The following is an 18,582-nucleotide window of genomic DNA, read 5'->3' as shown; positions in this document are numbered from 1 at the left end:
AGCAATGTCATACGAAGTAAGGTGAGCGGCTTTGGTAGCAATATGAATTGTAGTAAACATGAGCTGATTAAGTAAGCAGGTGTGCTTCGGCGTAAGTAGACCGACATGAAGAGAGACTTGATGACCACGAGAAGGCGCGTGTAAAAATGTGGTGTTGATAAGAAGCGCTGCCCGTGGGCAGCGCGTGCGAAGGGACACACCTGTAGCGCTGCACTGCCGATGCGGGCAGCATTGCATGTGTAGCGCGCGTTGGAAAATGTGGCCCGACTATTACTAACTGTGGTGTGAGCGCGCACAAATAAACATGAATAGATCACACTGAATGACTGCAGACAACGACTGGCAAAACGCTGGCAGCAAGCGCATATACGCCGCAGCGGGCGAAGGTACGTGCGGTCTATCGCTTCAACGGAAACTGAGCGGCGAATGCACAGCGCATAAAGGTCAGAGCCGTGTGGAGATAAGAGACGGTGCGAGCGAGCGACGAGCGCGGTTGTTGGCAGAGTAGAAATGCGCCCCCCCCCCCCGGTCCCTCTGGCGCTCGCTTCCCGCTTCCTTGCTTGCGCATGGAAGATTGAGTGCGTTCGCTCTCCGTGACAGCGTGCGTCCCCGCACGCTTCCGCTCGGGCATACGGCGCGCGGCGAAGATTTTATCTATACGGAACCTCACGGCGACGGCGACGCCGACGGCAGAAATCCGGTGGAAGTGTCCATATAATTGCTATCGCAATAAAACTGCCCTACCTGGCCCGGTCTGGCCCACGGGCCGGGCCCGGGCTTTCGAGCATGTGCAGTGCTCTAGCTGTCAGTGTTGGTGCCATCATACATGCTTATCTATCGTGCGTGATCAAGTTGACAGATAGAATCAGCGGCAGTGACGTGAACGCAAGTTTCCTTGTTTGCGAAAAGTATGCTTTAACCCAGAAAGAAGGGTACACCTGTAATATCACGAATTTCATTACCTTTTTTCATGTTTGCCGGGTAGAATTACAAATGTTCTCACTGAGTGAAATACCTGCAGGCTGAAGGCTAGATATTTGGAGCAATGTTTTCTTTAGTTTTAAAACATGGATATTTTACTACCAATTGCCGAAGAACAGACTCAAGCGTTTGTACCCTTGAAATCATATTTTCACACTCGCAGAATAATGTGATTAGTTAGGAGACCACACACTAGACTCTCTGATTGAGCCAAGGCTTTCGGACGAGGCTGTTTGCAAAGCCATAGAAAATGCCATAGGTTTTCTCTGCGAGACCCATTTTGGAGGTCGTGAATGCGTTACATGGGCGTCGCTTCTTGGTATTTAACAGCATCACCAGCTGCCCTAGTCATACCGACTGTAGTAGGGGGGCTTTAAGGGTTTCAACTGAATTTTGTTTTTAAATTGCACGAAAGCTGCTTTCACGAGCTCCAAGAAGATAGGGTGTGTCTGTAGCAGTTCCTACAAACAACATTACTCGTGCGTAATGTTTCCCTCGATATAAAATATTGACAGCAAGTTGCTGCCCACAATGATCTCGAGTAACAAAGGCCAAACATATTGGGCCTGTGGCAGCGCATTAACAACTCCCTATGCGGCAACTTGCATTCACTCTCATGCACCATATCATGATATTGATGAATACAAAGTTGCCAGCAACACTGCTTCAGAAGCAGTGGGACATGCCCTTCTTTCACTGCACAGGCACTGCAGCGTGACCTCTCTCAAACTTGAAAGTCTGGAACCAAATGATCAAAACGTGCGTTGCTAGCAAAGGTGAACTCACTACGCCATCTTGCCCTTCGGCAATGAATGGCTACCTGGTCGTGACCTGCATGCTATGCTTGCCAATGAATGAAGTTGTAGTCAGCAGGCGTCCGTACTGTCATGGAAGCGGCGGGCTTCGTCAGCTTACTGGCGATGCCTCACCGTTCTCAGTGCCTTTTCAGTTTTTCTTTATGTGACAAAGGAGCACTCTCGAAATATTTAAGGGGTAGCAGGAAGTGATTCTTAAGATCAAGTGGCCATCTCAGAACGCACTACAGAGATGGCGCTCAAAAACTTAGTGTGTGACTTAAGGGAATGAAAAACCCTTTCTGGCTGACAATTTTTTTCAAGCGGCACTGTTTGCTGTTATTTGAGCTCTCACAATGCCACATGCTGCGATAATTTGTGGATAATTGCAATATCCTTCATGGTGTGACGAAAATTTCGTAAACAAATGCTTACTCTTCTCAAATTGTTTTAGCTCCTCAGTCCACGAGTCATGGAGAACCGCAGCCAAGACCAAACGTAGAGAAGTTTACGGTGGAGCTTCACGTTATTTCTGACTCGGTGCACCAGAAAAGCTTTAAGAAAAATGAGGAGCTAATCGCTTATCTGGCTATCATGACAAATGGAGTGAGTACATCTTGGTACTGCTTATCGCTGCCTTCTTCTAGGTTTTGCTATCTCTAGAAGAATATGCATCTTGCACTCAGCTTCTATCCGCAATACTGATGCATATTTGAGTTTTCTCGGACTGTTTTCACCAAGTTCACTTGTTCACGTAAATGTGCATGTTTGTAGGTGTCTTTGTACTCTCTTCTTTGTCTTACCAACGGAATTTTTTTCATGTGCTCTTCCTCTTAGACTGTCCTGAGATGTTTAGTGTATTTGTGCTTTTCTTTGTACTGCACTGTGCCGATGAGCAGCCGGTTCCACCTAAGTCCCCCAGCATCTCCGTTAAAGGCATGCCAAAAAGTAATGCTGTGCTCTAGCGTCGTTATAACGTGCCCCTATCCCGGGACTTGATACTATGGGAGGCCGAGCTCTCAGAAATGTAGTTTTTCTATTGTTTTTTATACCACACTGCTGTCTGTGTGTAAAATTAACAGCTTCTTTAAACCAGCCATCACTGATTGCTTTATTCCAGGTGAACTTAAGATATCTTGACATGAGAAATCCGCGCATAAGCTTCATCCTTGTCGGACTCACACGGAGCACGGTAAGTTCTTGCAATGATTTTTCACGTACGATAAATTGGTACAGCTACAGTGATCAAGAGTTTCCGACTCTCGATTTTAGAAGCGTGGTTTGCTCTGTTTGGTTTCGGTTTCTATGGCAATGCTTTTGATTCTGGTTTACCTTTGGCTGTTAAAATGCTCAACTACGTCGTCTATGGCGAAACGCAAAAGCTTTAATATTTCGTGTTTAAGTATGCCATACATATACAGACGTAATAAGCTCGCGGATCGCAACCTTTTTACTGGAAAAACCACCAAGCATCTCGAAGAACCGAAGGAAGGCAGAATTAGCTCATGCAGAGTGGAAAAATAATGCTATCAGAGCTGTTTTGATTGCATTTTTTGCGGTCCTTGAGTCGCTTTACCCAATTGCACGCATAGAAAGCAGTGTTCCCATACAAAAAAGTTTATTTTCTCTTGTTTACATTGGGAATTGCACAGGAACGCGAATGGATTACACACTATATAAAGACAAACGCGCAGACCAATAACACAAGCCACAACAAGAATGTTTTAACCATGATAAGCACCGCGTCAAGTAAATCTGGCTCTTGCGAACCGGCCCAGGCACATGCATTATGCATATACAGTGAGGTAAAGAGCCTTCACAAAAGTCTTGAGCCGCGCGTTATGAAACGTTTGTGTGATGGTACGGGTGAGCAACAGATAACAAATTTTGTTCTTTAAATTGAATTTGTTGCGAGTGACTTTTCGAAAATTACCCGTTGGAAGTAATGCACAGGCTCTTCCGCAAAAGACGGGTGCAAAAACAGACGGGTGGCTGCCAAAGAGGTTTAAAAAAGTATTTTTTAAAACCTTCTTGGTGGCTGCATGGTAAACGGACGCCGTGGCTCATATTCTATGCTACCCGTGCAAAATACGCTCACACAGGATAACAAATGTCTTGCTAACAATGTTCTTAATGCAAGAAACAGTAAAATTATTTCCGCATACGAAAGGAAACACCATACCACAAAAGCGAGGCGACGCGTTGAAAAGTGCGGTGGGATGGCCAAAACCAACGGCACATGACTGGCAAAGCATCAAAGTCTCTATGGAAACGGTACGCATGGACGTTACCCGGTGGATGTATGATAAGTGGTCTGCCTTTGAGGTGAAGTGGAAGCGGACATCGCTACGCCGTCTGGCAGGTGTATCAGACACTTACTTGCTCGGCCGCTAAACGGCTCGAGTGTCCACTCTTTATGTATGTTTCTCTATGGGAGACGTACGCAGTTGCTGGCAGAGTAGAAGCCGCCCCTTCCACCCCCCCCCCCGCGCTGCCTTCCCACTTTCCTCCTTTCGCGTGCGAGATTGAGTCGCCAGTTGCCATTGCGCCCGGTCGGGAGATACGCAGTTGGAGCCGCAGCAAAACGTCGCCCCCATCCCTCCCATCCCCCCACAGCCTTCCGCGCAACGGAATACGTCGCGTTTGCTCACCGCCGTGCTTTCGCTCTCCATGAAAGCGCGCGTCCCTCGCGTGCTTTCACGCGCACATACAGCATACGGAGCGCGGCGACAATTTTATCGCTCTTGCACTTTCTACGGAACCTCACGGCAACGGCGACGGCAAAAATCCGCTTGCAGTGTGCATATAATTGCCATCGCAATAGAAATAAAATGTTCTCCGCATTTCTGCATCATCGCTTCAAAAAATTACCGACGAAATACATTCACATGCGCACAATCACGTAGGCTAGCCGCTTCACGCGAAGTACACTTTACGGATGGATCTAAAGACGCGCTACGAGTGATAAAGGAATTTCTAGTAGCCGCGGCTGCAGTTTACACGAATTTAAGTCGGCTGGCATCAATGAGTACAATGATATGTCTTTAGGTCATTGCGCGGCACTAGCAACTCTAAAGCCTTTCCTGGATACGATGTTAACATACCTGAAGTGGCAGTCGCCTCGCATATGCATAGTTGAAGACATAAGCTTTCTCATGAACTTTAACGATGGCCACAGGTAGCGGTGAACAGTAATTGGGGCAATCCAGTCATCCGGAACTGACCCGATGTTGAAAAAGTGCCCGTTCAAGTAGGAAAATTTTCTGTTCTTTGGCCACGTCGCAACTATGGAGTCCGTATAGAGCCGCATAAGACAGTCGGCGTCGCTGACTTAATGCATTCCATTAAGCATAAAACCGTGCGCAAATTAGATAACCTCTGCACCAGCTACAAGCGTTTTGTAGAATATATTTGCTGCACTGCTTAAATAGCTAACGAAATCGAGCGTTTATTCACGTATAAAACACTCCGAGAGGCGGTATCCTATGAGCGTCAGCGGCTTCTCCAGTCCCGAACAGTACTCGGACATCTTGGCGATGGCAACACAGCCAAAATTAACACTTACGAAAGTAGCGAAAGCCTCAAAGCCGTGCTATTAAAAAAAATTACACCATCTTCCCGTAGGGGAACCGTGAGTAGTATGCGAAGCAGCCATGGGGTCGACTAAAGTTCCCATTAGTTTTCAGATCGGCCTGTCGCCGCTGCCGTTTCGTGGCAGCGGCTCGAGTCCTCTTATCTGCGCCCTGTCCACGGTGGTGGTGGTGAAAAACATTTATTTGCTGTATTTACAAGTGAGAGATAGGGACGGCCTTAAGGGCCGACCCTTTACAAACTCTAGGAGGAGTCCCTAGTCCGGGACCCATGTGGCTTCCGCAGCGGCGCGTGCCCTGGCCACGAGGGCTCTCTGGCCCTCCAAGGTCGAGCAGCCGAGCAGGGCAGCCTCCCAGCTCTCTCGCGAAGGGGGGGGGGGGGGTGAAGGGGATTGGCGGGACCGCCGGGTTCGAGGTACATGCCCACACCATGTGGAAAGGATCTGCGAACAGTGCGGGCATCACAGTGCGGGCATTCCCCGGAGAAGGCCGGATTGAAATGCTTAAGTATCGCCGGGCACAATATTGTGTTGGTGTATAGACGTAAGAGCCAGCGCTCCTCCGTCTTAGTCAGGCTCGGTGCCGGTCGCGGAAATCGGAGCCTATTCGTTTTCTACATATCCGTGATGTCTCGAAAGGAAGTTACCGGATTAGGTTCTAGAACGTCAGGTGATTGAGGGCGACGCGGGTCTCGGGAATTAAGCGCTCGGGCTGAGGCATCGGCAGCCTCGTTACCACCTAGCCCTGCGTGGGCCGGAGTCCAGATGACGACACGTGGATTTGGGCGGTCTAAATATTCACAGTGCTTGAGGATACGAGCGGCGCGAATATTAATGCGACCTTTAGTAAGATTTTGACACGCACTCCGCGAATCTGTGGTGATAATCCGAGATGCGGGGTCCGCAGCGGCGAGGGCTATGGCGACTTCCTCCGCGTGAGTAATGTGCGGCGCTCGAAAGGTGAGCCCTTGAACGGGTACGTTTTAATGGACTACGGCTGCCGTGTACCACCCGCCGTGGTGAGGGCCGGACGCGTCCGTGTAGAAGACTCCAGGGCGTGACCCATGCGTCCCTGCAAGGCGGTAACCCGCGCAGGTCGCCTGCCTTCGTATGTCCCCCAGCCATGTTGTAGGGCAGAGGCTGGATGATCAAAGCACCACGCCAGTACTCAGGGATTGTGGTTCGCTGTTCTGTCTGATAGGTGTAAGAGATATGGAGGCGGTGTAAGAGGTTTCTCCCAGCATGTGGCTTAGTAAGTCGCAGGTACTGGTTGTTCAGATGGGCCTCTTTGAGCTCCCCATACGTGTTGGTCATGCCCAAGTCTGCAAGACACTGGTTAGACGTCGAGATCGGGAAGTCTAGGGCGCGTTTGTAGATTTTGCGGAGAATACATTCTAGCATGTTCTCATCGCACTTGCGCAAACGCAGGTATGGTGTCGAATAGAGGATTAGACTGGTCACTAAAGCGTTGGCGAGGCGCAGAGCATCTTGACTCTTAAGACCCTCCCGCTTGTTCGAGACCCGGCGGAAAATGCAGCCCACCTTATCCCCGACCGTACGTAACTTGCGCAGGGTTGTATCTTGTGTACGTAACTTGCGCAAGGTATCACTCTTGTGTATGAAGAGCCCCAGGATGCGGATTTCGTCGCGTTCCGGGATAGGCCCGGTATGCAGTGAGAGTACAATTTGAGTTGTGTCCTTTGGTTTGGGGCGAAGATTCACGTACTCTGATTTAGTAGGCGAGCATTCGAGAGCGCAACGTCGGGCGTAGTCATCCACGACCGATGCTGCTTGTTGCAGGCAGGCCTCAATACTACCAAGGGAACCCTGGGTTGCCCACAGCGTGATGTCGTCGGCGTACAGAGCGTGCTGCACTCCAGGGACATTCTTTAGCATTGGGGGGAGGTGAGCCATGGCGAGATTAAACAGGAGAGGAGAGAGGACCGCTCCTTGTGGTGTTCCTCGTGTAACCAGAGGGTACGGGCCATGCTCTTTGTCTTGAATGCGGAGGTACGCCTGTCGTTCCATCAGGAACTGACGCACGTACCTGAAAGCATTATGGCCACAGTCCGTTTGGGACAGGTGGGTGAGAATGATGTCGTGAGTGACGTTATCGAAGGCTCCCTTGAGATCTAAGGCGAGGACTACCTTGTCATCACTGGGATGTTCAATCAGTCCTATAACGTCACAATGGAGTTGCAGGAGGGTGTCCTGAGCAGAGCGATGTGGACGAAAGCCGTACATAGTGTCGGCAAAGGTGTGGCGGGCTTCGAGGTAATCGGAGAGCCTATCTCTAACCATTGTTTCTATAAGCTTCCCCACACACGAGGTTAAGGAAATGGGTCGGAGATTTTCGATGTCTATAAACTTGCCCGGTTTGGGAATGAAAGTGACTAAGGCCGTTTTCCAATCAATCGGTAGTGGCTCGCGCCCCTCCCAGATTTGATTGAAGTAGTCGAGGAGGTGGAGGTATGCCGGGTCTGGGAGGTTGGCTAGAAGCTTAACAGTCACTCGATCCCGACCCGGCGCCGTTCCTCGCTTCATTTTGGACAGGGCCGCCTTCAGATCGTGGAGTTGAAAACAACGATCCAAGTATGCGTTCTCCGAGCCTGCATAGGAGTACGCCAGTCCGAGGGGGTCCTGTTGGCTGCAGAGATATCTATCTCCAAGAGCCTGTGCTAGTTTATCCGCGTCACCCGCATATGCGTGACACGCGCGTTGAAGATGTTTTTGCGTTTCTGTGCGCGTTTGGCTAGGGTCGATGAGGGCCCTGAAGAGACGCCACGTGTTACGGTTTGACATCTGCTTGGCGGCAGTGTTACAGCATTCTACCCAATTAGAGTCGGCAAGCTGGGCCGCGTACTCGTCCGCTTCCTGGGTGAGGGCTGCGATGCGGATTTTGAGCTGACGATTATGCTTTTGTCGGCGCCATCGGCGGACTAGGCTATGGCGAGCCTCCCAGAGATGCAGGAGATAGTTATCCACCACCGGCGTGGCCTCTGAGAGCTGAACCGTCTGCTCGGTTTGATGAAATGACGTCACGAGGTGTTGAGACCAAGTGGCGTAGCCCTGGTGAGCTATGGAAGTCGGATTTGTGTAATCCGAACGGAATTTGGTCCAGTCCGGAAGTTTCGCTTGGTGGTGTGGACGGGTAAGGGGGTGCGTCCGGATTGTGATGAGAAGAATGCAGTGGTCACTGCCGAGGGTTTCCTCGGTATTGAGCCACTCTGCATGTCTGATGTTCTTGGTGAGCGTGAGATCGGGACATGTGTCTCGAGTCACGGAGTTACCAATGCGGGTCGGGTGTGCAGGGTCCGTTTGGATGGTGAGGCCCATGGTGGAAATAAGTTCCGCCAGTTTCCTACCACGTCGCTCCTCCTTACGGTAACCCCAGTGGGGACTAGGGGCATTAAAATCGCCTACTATGACGAGCGGCTCCCTGCCTGCCACTGTTCGGGCTTTGCTAAAAACTTCGGCGTAAGTAACGTTAGGCTGTTTAGGTGAACTGTAGATGTTGATGATGTGTATGGACGGGTCCTGCTTCCTAAGCGGGAGGAGCGACACCATAACACACGAGTAAAGCGGACCGCAGTCGAGATCCACCGAATTGGCAGTGTAATTTCGGTGCACGCAGAGTGCGGTTTGCGCATCCCTTTGGTATACTGTATAGTTTGTGAGGGCGACGTGCTCGCCCGGCGCCTGAAGAGCCACTACCGCGGGCAGATGTGAATAGCTTTCCAAGTGGAGCCGGAGAGCAGCCCGCTTAGTGCGTGCTTTAAATCCCCGGCAGTTCCATTGGAGGATTGTAAATGCATCCGAATTTGCGCGGTCGCGGCGCGATCTAGAGCCGTTGCCCGCCATCGTGGAAGCTAGAAATTTGGGGGGCCTCCAGGAGAGCAGAGAGGTCCACAGGGGTTCCGCTGCTTGATCCGGTGCTTACATCCGAGGTTGCGATCGAAACTTTGGACTGTCTGTCAACCGCGGCCGCCTGGGGGGGGGGGGGGGGTCCGGGTGCTTGTGACTTAGATATCCGTTTAAGTTTGGGGCGGCGGGTGCTGAAAGCGTGTTGGGGCAACTGGGCAACTATCATGCCCGGGATGCGGTCGACAACGGTTTGGAGGGCGGCGGCCAATCGGTCCTCAATTGTGGTCACTATGGATGCCACATGGGCCTCTAAGCTGCTAACAAGCGCCTCAATCGGGGCGAGGAGGGCTGTGGTGTCCCTGTGTTCAGAGGGGGCACTATCCATCGCCTCAGGCGCCTGTCCGGACGGTGTCGGGTTAGCTGAGGGCAAGCGGTTCGCGAGCGCCTCCACCGCCTGCGTTAACGAGGCAACCTGGGCCTGTAGCTGACGGATTGCAATTTGTTCCCGGGTGGGAGTGGAAGGGGTAGGCGGCTTGGGGTGAGGGATCGTGTATGGTGGGGGCGGAGAGGCTGCCCCGCCCGAGCCACTCACCTGGGGTCCTTGCCGGACGCGGGTAGCCCACGAGAGATCCCCCTTGGCAGTTGGTTTGGCTTCAGATGACGGCGGGTGCGGTTTGGGTGAGGCGGGCGAAACCTGCCTCGTAGTGGACTTCCTGGTTGGTGGTCCATCCGGAGTTTGGCCTCGCAGGGAAGGCCCAATAGCCCCCGCGTCAGGGTGCGAGGGTGGGGTAGGGTTGGTGGCAGGGGCCTGAGCCCTCTGCGGCGAAGCCCGAGGGCCCGTCTTCCTCGGTTTCCGTGGGCGTCGGCGTTTTCGCTTCTTGGGGCCGGCTTGACCCTACGGTGGAAGAGTGGGTGATTTGGGTGGCGGCGTCCTGTAGCGCTCCTTACAACACCGGTCCGCGGTGACGTGGGGTCCGGCACATAGAGCGCACCTGGGCGTACACTCGTGAGGGGCGCGGGCGCCATCCGTGAGCGGCACCGCTTTTCCGCAGATGCCGCAGAGGTCTGGCTTGGGGCCGGGGCAGGCGTCGGGCCGATGCCCAACAGAACCGCACCAACCGCAGGCTGGTACAGTTTTCTTGTACGGCTGCACGGGGATCAGCAGGGCGTCGTAAGAGACGTACCTGGGCTTCACCTTTCCGGAAAAGGTGAGACGCACCTTATTGGAGGTGCCCAATCGCCGGACGTGTAAGATTTCGCCTTCAGGCCAGTAGAGGCTTTCACGAAGAGTGGCTTTGGTGTCGGAGCTGCGCACCGTTACTACTCCATAACAGAAGTCTTGAGTGTCCGCACGCAGGTACCCGAACAGGGGCACTGGTCCGACGGGTGAGGGAACCGCAAATTCACCGATAAGTTTGTCTGTTATTTGCGGGTTCGAAGTGTAAGTCAAAATGAGATTTTGTTCCCGCACCATCACAACTGTGACAAGTCGAGTCGCAGCCACTGCAAGGTGGGCGATGAGCGCGCGACCAGTCCCGTTCTCAGGGAAAACGGTGGCGAGGGTTAACTGTGTCCGGGGTTTGAGTACAACGACGAAGTCTGTTGCTTTCGGCTTCGGTAGGGGCTGAGGTTGCCACAAAGGCCGCTTCTTCCCCTGCTGCGGGCCCGCGGAGCGCGGCGCAGGCGGCGCGAGAGTTGGGGAGCAGGTACGAGCTTCGGCGTCAGCAGCTGCGTCCGGGGACACCGCGATGGCGGAAGCCGCCGTTATTGCGTTGCTCGCTTGCTCTCGGCGAGCGACCGCGGCAGTGAGCGCGGCGCTCTTGAAGGGTTGGGGCAGCTCCGGTCCGCTGTCCGAGGACGGGACGGTGGTCCACATCATGCTGTAAGGGTCATATCCCAACTTGGGTGTCCGCCACGATTGCGGTCGCAGTGCGGGGCCGGCCGCCCGTTTTGCCGGGAGGTGCCATGGCCGTTAGGCCTAGCGGCGTCGCCTCCGGCGTCGAGACGTAGATCGCCCGTAAAAGACGTAGAAATGGGCCACTTGCCGGAATAAGGTATCCAGATGAACCGGATCACATTCCGGTGACGGTGGTGAGATTTCCGTGGGGGTCCAAAGAGGTAGTCCGGGGTTCCGATCGAAAATCGACGGAGCCGGTGTGCTGCACGACTGATCTGGCCGCGCGCTCGCAGCGTCTCTCAGAATGAGGGAGTGGGTCCAGCGGACGCCTTAGCAAGCGCCGAGGGTGAAGCAAAAGACCCTGTCCGTGGCGCTGACACTGGCGTTGACGCTGGCGCTGTCCGTGGCACTCATCGCGGCGTTGCGGGAGGAGAATGAGAGGACGAAGTGAATGATGATGAGTGGGCGAAGCACCTGGGGATCATTCGGGCAAAACGCCGGAAGCGTTCTCCGGAAGCCGGAAGCTGGCTTCCGGAATCGGAAGCGGAAGTGGAACCGGAAGTGGAACCGGAAGTGCAATTGGAAGTGGACGTCGCCCGGCGGAGGGAGGGAGGGAGTGACATAGCCACGAGCATAAGATGCTTCGCATCTAAAAAGAAAGGTTCTCTTGAAAGTGTTGTGGAGGGCAAGCATGGGCCTACTGGCTCGACAAGGAGAAGACCATACAATCTAGCGAGGGCTGGCCTTTTTAATGCGATAGCGTTAAGGGCCCCGTGTCACAGAAAATCCGGCGTCGGTGTCGTCTTCGGCGTAACCATCGGCGTCCGTGGCGTCCGTGGCATCCGTGGCGGAGAAATTCATCCTGAACCCCCCCGACCGCACAGTCCCTCCGCATGGCGCAACGGGTTAGTGAGCAAAACTTGAATTTCTCAAAGTAAAATCCCTCAGAAAAATCGTAAAGTACGTCTTAACTAACCTATAGACATGATAGCATCGGATTGTGATTTGAATACATGAGAAAAAAGTCTGATAAGCAGCTAGGGAAAGGCGATGCTTAAGCTTCCTCCAATTCTTATGGTGCGCGGCTCAAGCAAGCAACGCTCAGGAAACAATTTTAACGCGAGAGCGTTAAGGGCCCCCTGTCACAGAAAATCCGGCGTCGGCGTCACTGTCGGCGTTAAGCACCGGCGTCTGGCAGAAATAATCATGCCGAACCACATCATACCGAACCTACCCGACCAGGCGGGCCCTTCGCGTGGCGCAAGGCGTTAGTGAACAAAAAATTGAATTTATCCAAGTAAAATCCGTCAGAAAAATCGTAAAGTACGACTTAACCACAACGTACAGACATAATAGCGTCGGATTGTAATTTGAATATACGAAAAATTTTCTGATAAGCAGCCAGAGATCTTTGAATGCTATCGCGTTCCACTCCTAAAGCCGAAGCATCCTCCAATTGTAATGGTGTTTCGCTGTACTTTGGTTTTAGGCAGCATTGACGGGAATGTTGAAAACCTAGCCTTTCTGAATTTTGATTGGGCCTGATGTCAGAGAAAATATTGTGTCGGTGGTGGCGTCAACAGACGTCCAATAACGCTATCGCGTTCCACTCTTAAAGGCGAAGCTTAAGCGTACTTGAAGTTTTTAAAGCGAAAGCTTTACTCACCTAGAGGAGCCGAGTTTCGCCGTTGCCAGCAATTTGACTTTCATTTGACCGCAGCTGCGTCGTAGCTTTGGCAACGCATCACGTGACTCGCCGCGGAGAGCTCCGCCAGCGTCTGACCGGTGTCTTACGTCTGACCACCCCGCGGATATCGCCCGGCTAACTGCTTCACTGGAGAGGGTCCGGAATGCCAAGTGCTAAGCTAGTGTTAGAGACTGAGGAAGAGAGAGCCGTTCAGCTCGCAAAACGCTTGTACTTGTCGTCTTATCATTTATACCTTGCTTAACAATGAGTGTATACCTAAGTATAATGATTACAGCTAAATGAAAGGTTAACCAAGTCAAACGAAGACTTCGCCAGGCTAAACCAAGCTTTCGCTTTGCATATCCATGGTTAGCTGAGCTAAGCCGCTCTGCGATTTTAGCTCAATGTCGTATTCGTAAATTAAATTTTTGTCCTTGGTGATGGTTCTGTGCAAGAATTCATTGCTGTCGTCTGACGTTTTTCAACCAACTCAAACATTTTTGTCGCAACTTTTGCTCAGTTGCCAGCAGGTTCAGCAAGGTCCTGACAGAAAGCTTTTATTGCGATAGCAATTATATGGACACTCCAAGCGGATTTCTGCTGTCGGCGTCGTCGTCGCCGTCGCCGTGAGCTTCCGTATGGAGTGTAATGGCGAATAAATCGTCGCCACGCGCCGTATGCTGTATGTGGGAATGAAAGTGCGCGAGGAACACGCGCTTTCACGGGGAGCGAAGCACGGTGGAGAGCGAACGCAACTTCTTCCGTCGCGCGAAAGGCCGTGGGGGGATGGGATGGAGGGAGGGGTGGCGAAATTTAGCTGCGGCACCAAATGCAAATGCGTATTTATATAAAAAGCCGGCACATCACACGCCCTGTGGGAATCGATGTTATGCGAACCAGTGTGCGGGGAGCCTACCAAGTTAACGAAACGACCATGAGAGCACCAAGACATAGGCAGCTGTTTCATGACCTAGATGACACGCATGTCATGGCATTCATGTCATGAGTCCTCAGGAGTCCCTTTAGCTACACCTAAATACCTTAAAGCGAAAGCCATAGTCGTGCTTATCACTATGACTTCGGCCATCAACATTTAGGCGTTTCCTTCACTTATGTTGAATTCCAATGGCGGAGTCGGAGCAAGTTTTTCTGCTCGTTTCGGAGCAAGTTTGTTCCAATGGCAGAGTGAGGGCGGGAGTAAAATGTTCCAATGAGAGAGTCGGAGTGGATTCAGAGCGGGAGTGACTCCGTGGAGCAGGAAAAGATGCTCCGCCAAAATCGGCGGAGTGGACCGGAACTCTGCGTGACGCATTTCCTTTACGACGCTTGTCTGCTGGGGGGCGCAGCCGGTCGGGACTCGCGATGGTAATGGCGGACGACATGAACGCCTCTGCTAGTTTGGCAGAGCGTGCGGCATTGCTTCTGCTACTCAATAGCGACAGCTCCGAGTCGGAAAGCTCAAGTTCTGACACGAGCGATTTCTCGGATAGTGCCAGCGACGCTGAAACTGCCGCTTATGAGCGGGAATTCGACAGGATGTTCCGCATTCCCGCGAAGAGGCCCAAAGTATTGAGCTTCATCGAGGACGTCCTTCAAGTTGCGAAGACACGTACCATGTTTGTCCGCATCCTGTGTGCTCACCATAGCAAACAAAAGCTGCTGCACGCTTAATTGGCAAGATATCCATTTTGCAGTTTTAAGCAGCGGGTGAACGGCGCTGAAAAGACAAGTGACCGGTGCGGCGGTGCTGGGATCAAACAGCGGAAGGGAATGACAACACGCAAGGTATCCTGGGTAACTTGGCACCCGAAGGATAGAACTTCCGCTTCCGCCTTGCTCCGGCGGCGCAGGTTGTGTTCCACTCGCGGATTTGGAGGCGTTGCTCTACGCCAGAGTCGAGTGCTCGCTCGCGGAGTCTGTCGGCTGCTCCGGCTCCGCCATTGGAATTCAACATTAGTACCACATCCGAAACCATTGCATTGGTTTTTGAGTGTTAATCTTTTTCGCTGAGTCATTCTCATATTTGCTGAGTCATGGTCATGACTATGACTTCAACCACAATCCTTTAGTGTTTTCTTCACTTGGTACCCACGTCCGAACCCATTCCAATGGTTTTTGAGTGTTAATATTATTTTCGTTGAGTCACCGTCATTTCTGCTAAGTCATGCTCATGACTGTGGCTTCTACCCCATTCTTTAATGTTTCCTTCACTTAGTACCCACGTCAGAGCCCATTTCAGTGGCTTTTTAGTGGTAATCTTTTTTCGCTGAGTCTTTCTCATTTCTGCTGAGTCATGCTCATGACTGACTTCTACAACCATTCCTTAGTGTTTCCTACACTTACTGCCCATGTCCAAACACATTCCAGTGGTTTTTGAATGTTAATATTTTTCACTGAGTCATTGTCATTTATGCCGAGTCATGCTCATGACTATGACTTCACCATCATCCTATAGTGTTTTCTTCACTTAGTGCTCACGTCCGAACCCATTCCAGTGGTTTCCGAGTGGTAATCTTTTTTCGCTCAGTCATTGTAATTTTTGCTGAGTCATGCTCATGACAATGACTACTACCTGCATCCTTTAGTGTTTCCTTCACTTAGTACCTATGTCATCACGTCCGGGTCACCACTTGTGGGAAGACTTGATGGCGTTTGGTTGCCCACATTTATTTATGCACATCACAGACGCTGTTGCAACAGCTCTTGCCGTTGTTCTTGGTTCTTGGTGTCTTGTCGCGTTATACTCTCGCGCTCAGCTCTCACGTGCGAAGCAGCCGAGGCGCAACATCGTCGTCGTCGTCGAGACGCTGACGGCTCGCCATAACTTCTACCACCATCCTTTAGTGTTTCCTTCACTTAGTGCCCACGTCCGTACTCATTCCAGGGGTTTTTGAGTGTTAATTTTTTTTCGCTGAGTCATTGTCATTTTTGCTGAGTCATGCTCATAACTATGACTTCTACCTGCATCCTTTAGTGTTTCCTTCACTTCTTACCCACGTTCGAAACCATTTCAGTGGTTTTTGAGTGTTAATCTTTTTTGCTGGGTCATTGTCATGACCTATATGGCACGCATGTCATGACCAATCACTTATGTTCGTACACTCCTGTCATACTATGTCAATTTTGGTACCTACGAAGTTGACGAAACGACCATGAGAGAACCAGGACTTAGGCGGCTATTTCATAACCTACATGATACGCATGTCATGACATTCATGTCATGACATATTATTTATGTTCATCATATACTCTTGTCATAGTATGCCAATTTTGGTACATACCAAGTTAACGGAACGACCATGAGAGCACAAAGACGTAGGCGGCTAGATAAATAGAAAGATACTGTCAAAGTAGCAAATGTTCGCCAAGAAATGCTTCGCATTTAAAATATGGAAATGCCACGTTGGTGAACAGAACCAAGGTAAGTTGGAGGGCCACCTTGAAATTTGGGGGTTGGTCAACTCGACATTTTGCGGTGGAACAACTGCAAATTTGGGAGTGGGTCAACTTGAAATTTATAGGTGGCCCACTGAAGTTTGGGGGTGAGTCAACTGGAAATTATGGGGTAGGCAAATTAAATTTGAGGTTGGGCCAACTTAAAATTTGTGAGTGGGCCAAATAAAATTTGAGGGTATGCTTACGCATACTTCGATAACTCTAGTGGATTTTGTGCATAATTTTTCCCCTGTTTGAATTTGAGTCTCCCATTTTTATGACTGACTCAATGGGTAAACTTTTGAGACAGATCTCGAACCCACATTACGTAAGGGTACAAATAAAGTACCCTTCGGTTAAATAAATTTGCGATTGCGGCGTTCAAACGTTTTCTAAAACTTTTAATGCGCCTTAATTCCGAACCATTGTGACTCCGTGTGAGCTGGTTGCAACCGATTCGAACCATTACATTTTCGCTCCGGAACTTTACTTGAACCATACCGAATATATGCAGAACCCTGAACGTGCACCCATTATATTCTTGGTTCGACACCCTGATTACAACGAATTCGTGGGGCCGCAACATTCATATGGGGACGGATTACCAGCGAAGCTGTTTAGGCTGCATACATCGGCTGCAAACATGGCCTGCATACATGGACTGCATACATTATGAAATCATACATTTTTTTTTTCATACGGCATCACGTTATGCCGCGACAAGCGCCACCGTGGTCATCGCACCTCCCATGCATCTGTAGCAAGCGCTGCTACAGCTACTCCGACACACGGGACGTTATAACCACAGAAGCGCAGGTAACGTGCACAAGCGCCATCGCCACACTCTTTCCCCCTCTCCCGCACACGTCTCCATTCCTGTCCATGCACCGTGATCCGGTCGTGAGCAGCCCAGGGTACTACCTCCCCCCCCCCCCCCCTCCGGGAAGAGGACACACGCGGGGGATGCATACGGGGGCTACAGATAAACAGCTTTGCTGTAACAAGGGCAAGCAAATTGCCGACATATAATTTTGTCCTAACGTTACGGCAAATAAAATATGTTGGCATTTGAGGATGGTATAACATCGGGTTTCCGCTGCATCTATTCGTCCGTGCCAATTTAAGCCTCTCCTACAATCAGCATCTCCTGAAGATAATGAGCCCGAAATCCCATCTTGCATCTTCTAAATGTTTAACTCGGAGATATTAGATTAAAAAGAGTATGCTGCTATTTTTGTCATTGTCAATTGTGTTGATTTAGATATTCGCTATTCTATGCACAGATATATATATTCACTGAAACGTTGTGCAATGACGAAGCAGCTTTGGAGGTTTATTAGGATAGCATTTAGTTGCCATAGCTTGGATTCATTTGGCTCGACTAGCAGTGGGTGGTTTTATTGCTGGCTTATGACATTTATCAAATGAGCCTACTATCGACTTGAGCATCACTCGTCACAAGGAGGTCTTGAGGCTCGTTAGAAGTCGTTTGCAGCCATATCCATGGAGGAAGAAAAAACTTGGAGTACGCTTAAGCTTCGCCTTTAAGAGTGGAACGCGATAGCGGCATTGCACGCCGTTGATGTCGACACCGACAGCGTATTTTCTGCGACATGGGGCCCGATGAAAATTTAGAAAGGCTCGGTTTTCAACATTCTCCTCAATGTTGCCTAGAACCAAAGTACAGCGAAACGCCATCAGAATTGAGGACACTTAAGCTTCATCGTTAAGAGTGGAACGCGATAGCATTTAAAGATCCCTGGCTGCTTATCAGGATTTTTTCTCGTATATTCAAATGACAATCCGACGCCATCATATGTGTAGGTTGTGGTTAAGTCGTACTTTATAATTTTTTCGACGGAGTTTACGTTGAGAAATTCATTTTTTTGTTCATTAATTCCTTGCGGCACGCGAAGGGCCTGCCCAGTCGGGGTGGTTCGGGATGATGTGGTACGGAATGATTATTTCCGCCGGACGCCGTTGCTTACGTCGTTGCTTACGCCGACGCCGACGCCGGATTTTCTGCGACACGGAGCCCTTAACGCTATCGCGTTAAAAAGTTAGGGGAGAGCATTACGCCACCAGACAGCCTTGGCAAGCGAACGCTCCATGAAGCCAGTTCCTTTGCTCAGTGGTGGCCCAACACGTGACATCCTGCGACGAGATCACGGAGAATCGAGATTTGTCGAGGCGTTTGGTGCATGGTACTTTTGAAGCTAAACTTTCTATATCTAACTGATTTGTCCGTGAGCGCCGTAAACGCACTGCAGGAAAGCCAACTTACACAATGGAACTACCTGCGCATCTGTGCACACAATAGAACAATCTGCGCATC

The 18,582-nt window shown here is 50.9% G+C and overlaps 2 protein-coding genes across 2 annotated transcripts in view; one reads left to right on the top strand and one right to left on the bottom strand.

The window, feature by feature from the left end:
* LOC125940430 (A disintegrin and metalloproteinase with thrombospondin motifs 17-like) overlaps positions 1–18,582 on the bottom strand; it is a 202,978-nt gene that overhangs the window by 136,791 nt on the left and 47,605 nt on the right. The gene's annotated exons all lie outside the window — the stretch shown is intronic.
* The window catches only part of LOC119463553 (venom metalloproteinase antarease-like TtrivMP_A), a 93,300-nt gene that overhangs the window by 64,969 nt on the left and 9,749 nt on the right, over positions 1–18,582 (top strand). Inside the window, exons 6-7 of the mRNA XM_049656574.1 lie at positions 2,230–2,381; positions 2,896–2,967. Of these exons, the coding sequence (XP_049512531.1) occupies positions 2,230–2,381; positions 2,896–2,967 (224 nt within the window). The remainder of the gene's footprint in view (positions 1–2,229; positions 2,382–2,895; positions 2,968–18,582) is intronic.

The sequence above is a fragment of the Dermacentor silvarum genome, chromosome 9 (assembly GCF_013339745.2).
Source record: "Dermacentor silvarum isolate Dsil-2018 chromosome 9, BIME_Dsil_1.4, whole genome shotgun sequence".
Classification (NCBI taxonomy): domain Eukaryota; kingdom Metazoa; phylum Arthropoda; class Arachnida; order Ixodida; family Ixodidae; genus Dermacentor; species Dermacentor silvarum.
This window is presented reverse-complemented; position numbering and strand designations above follow the sequence as displayed.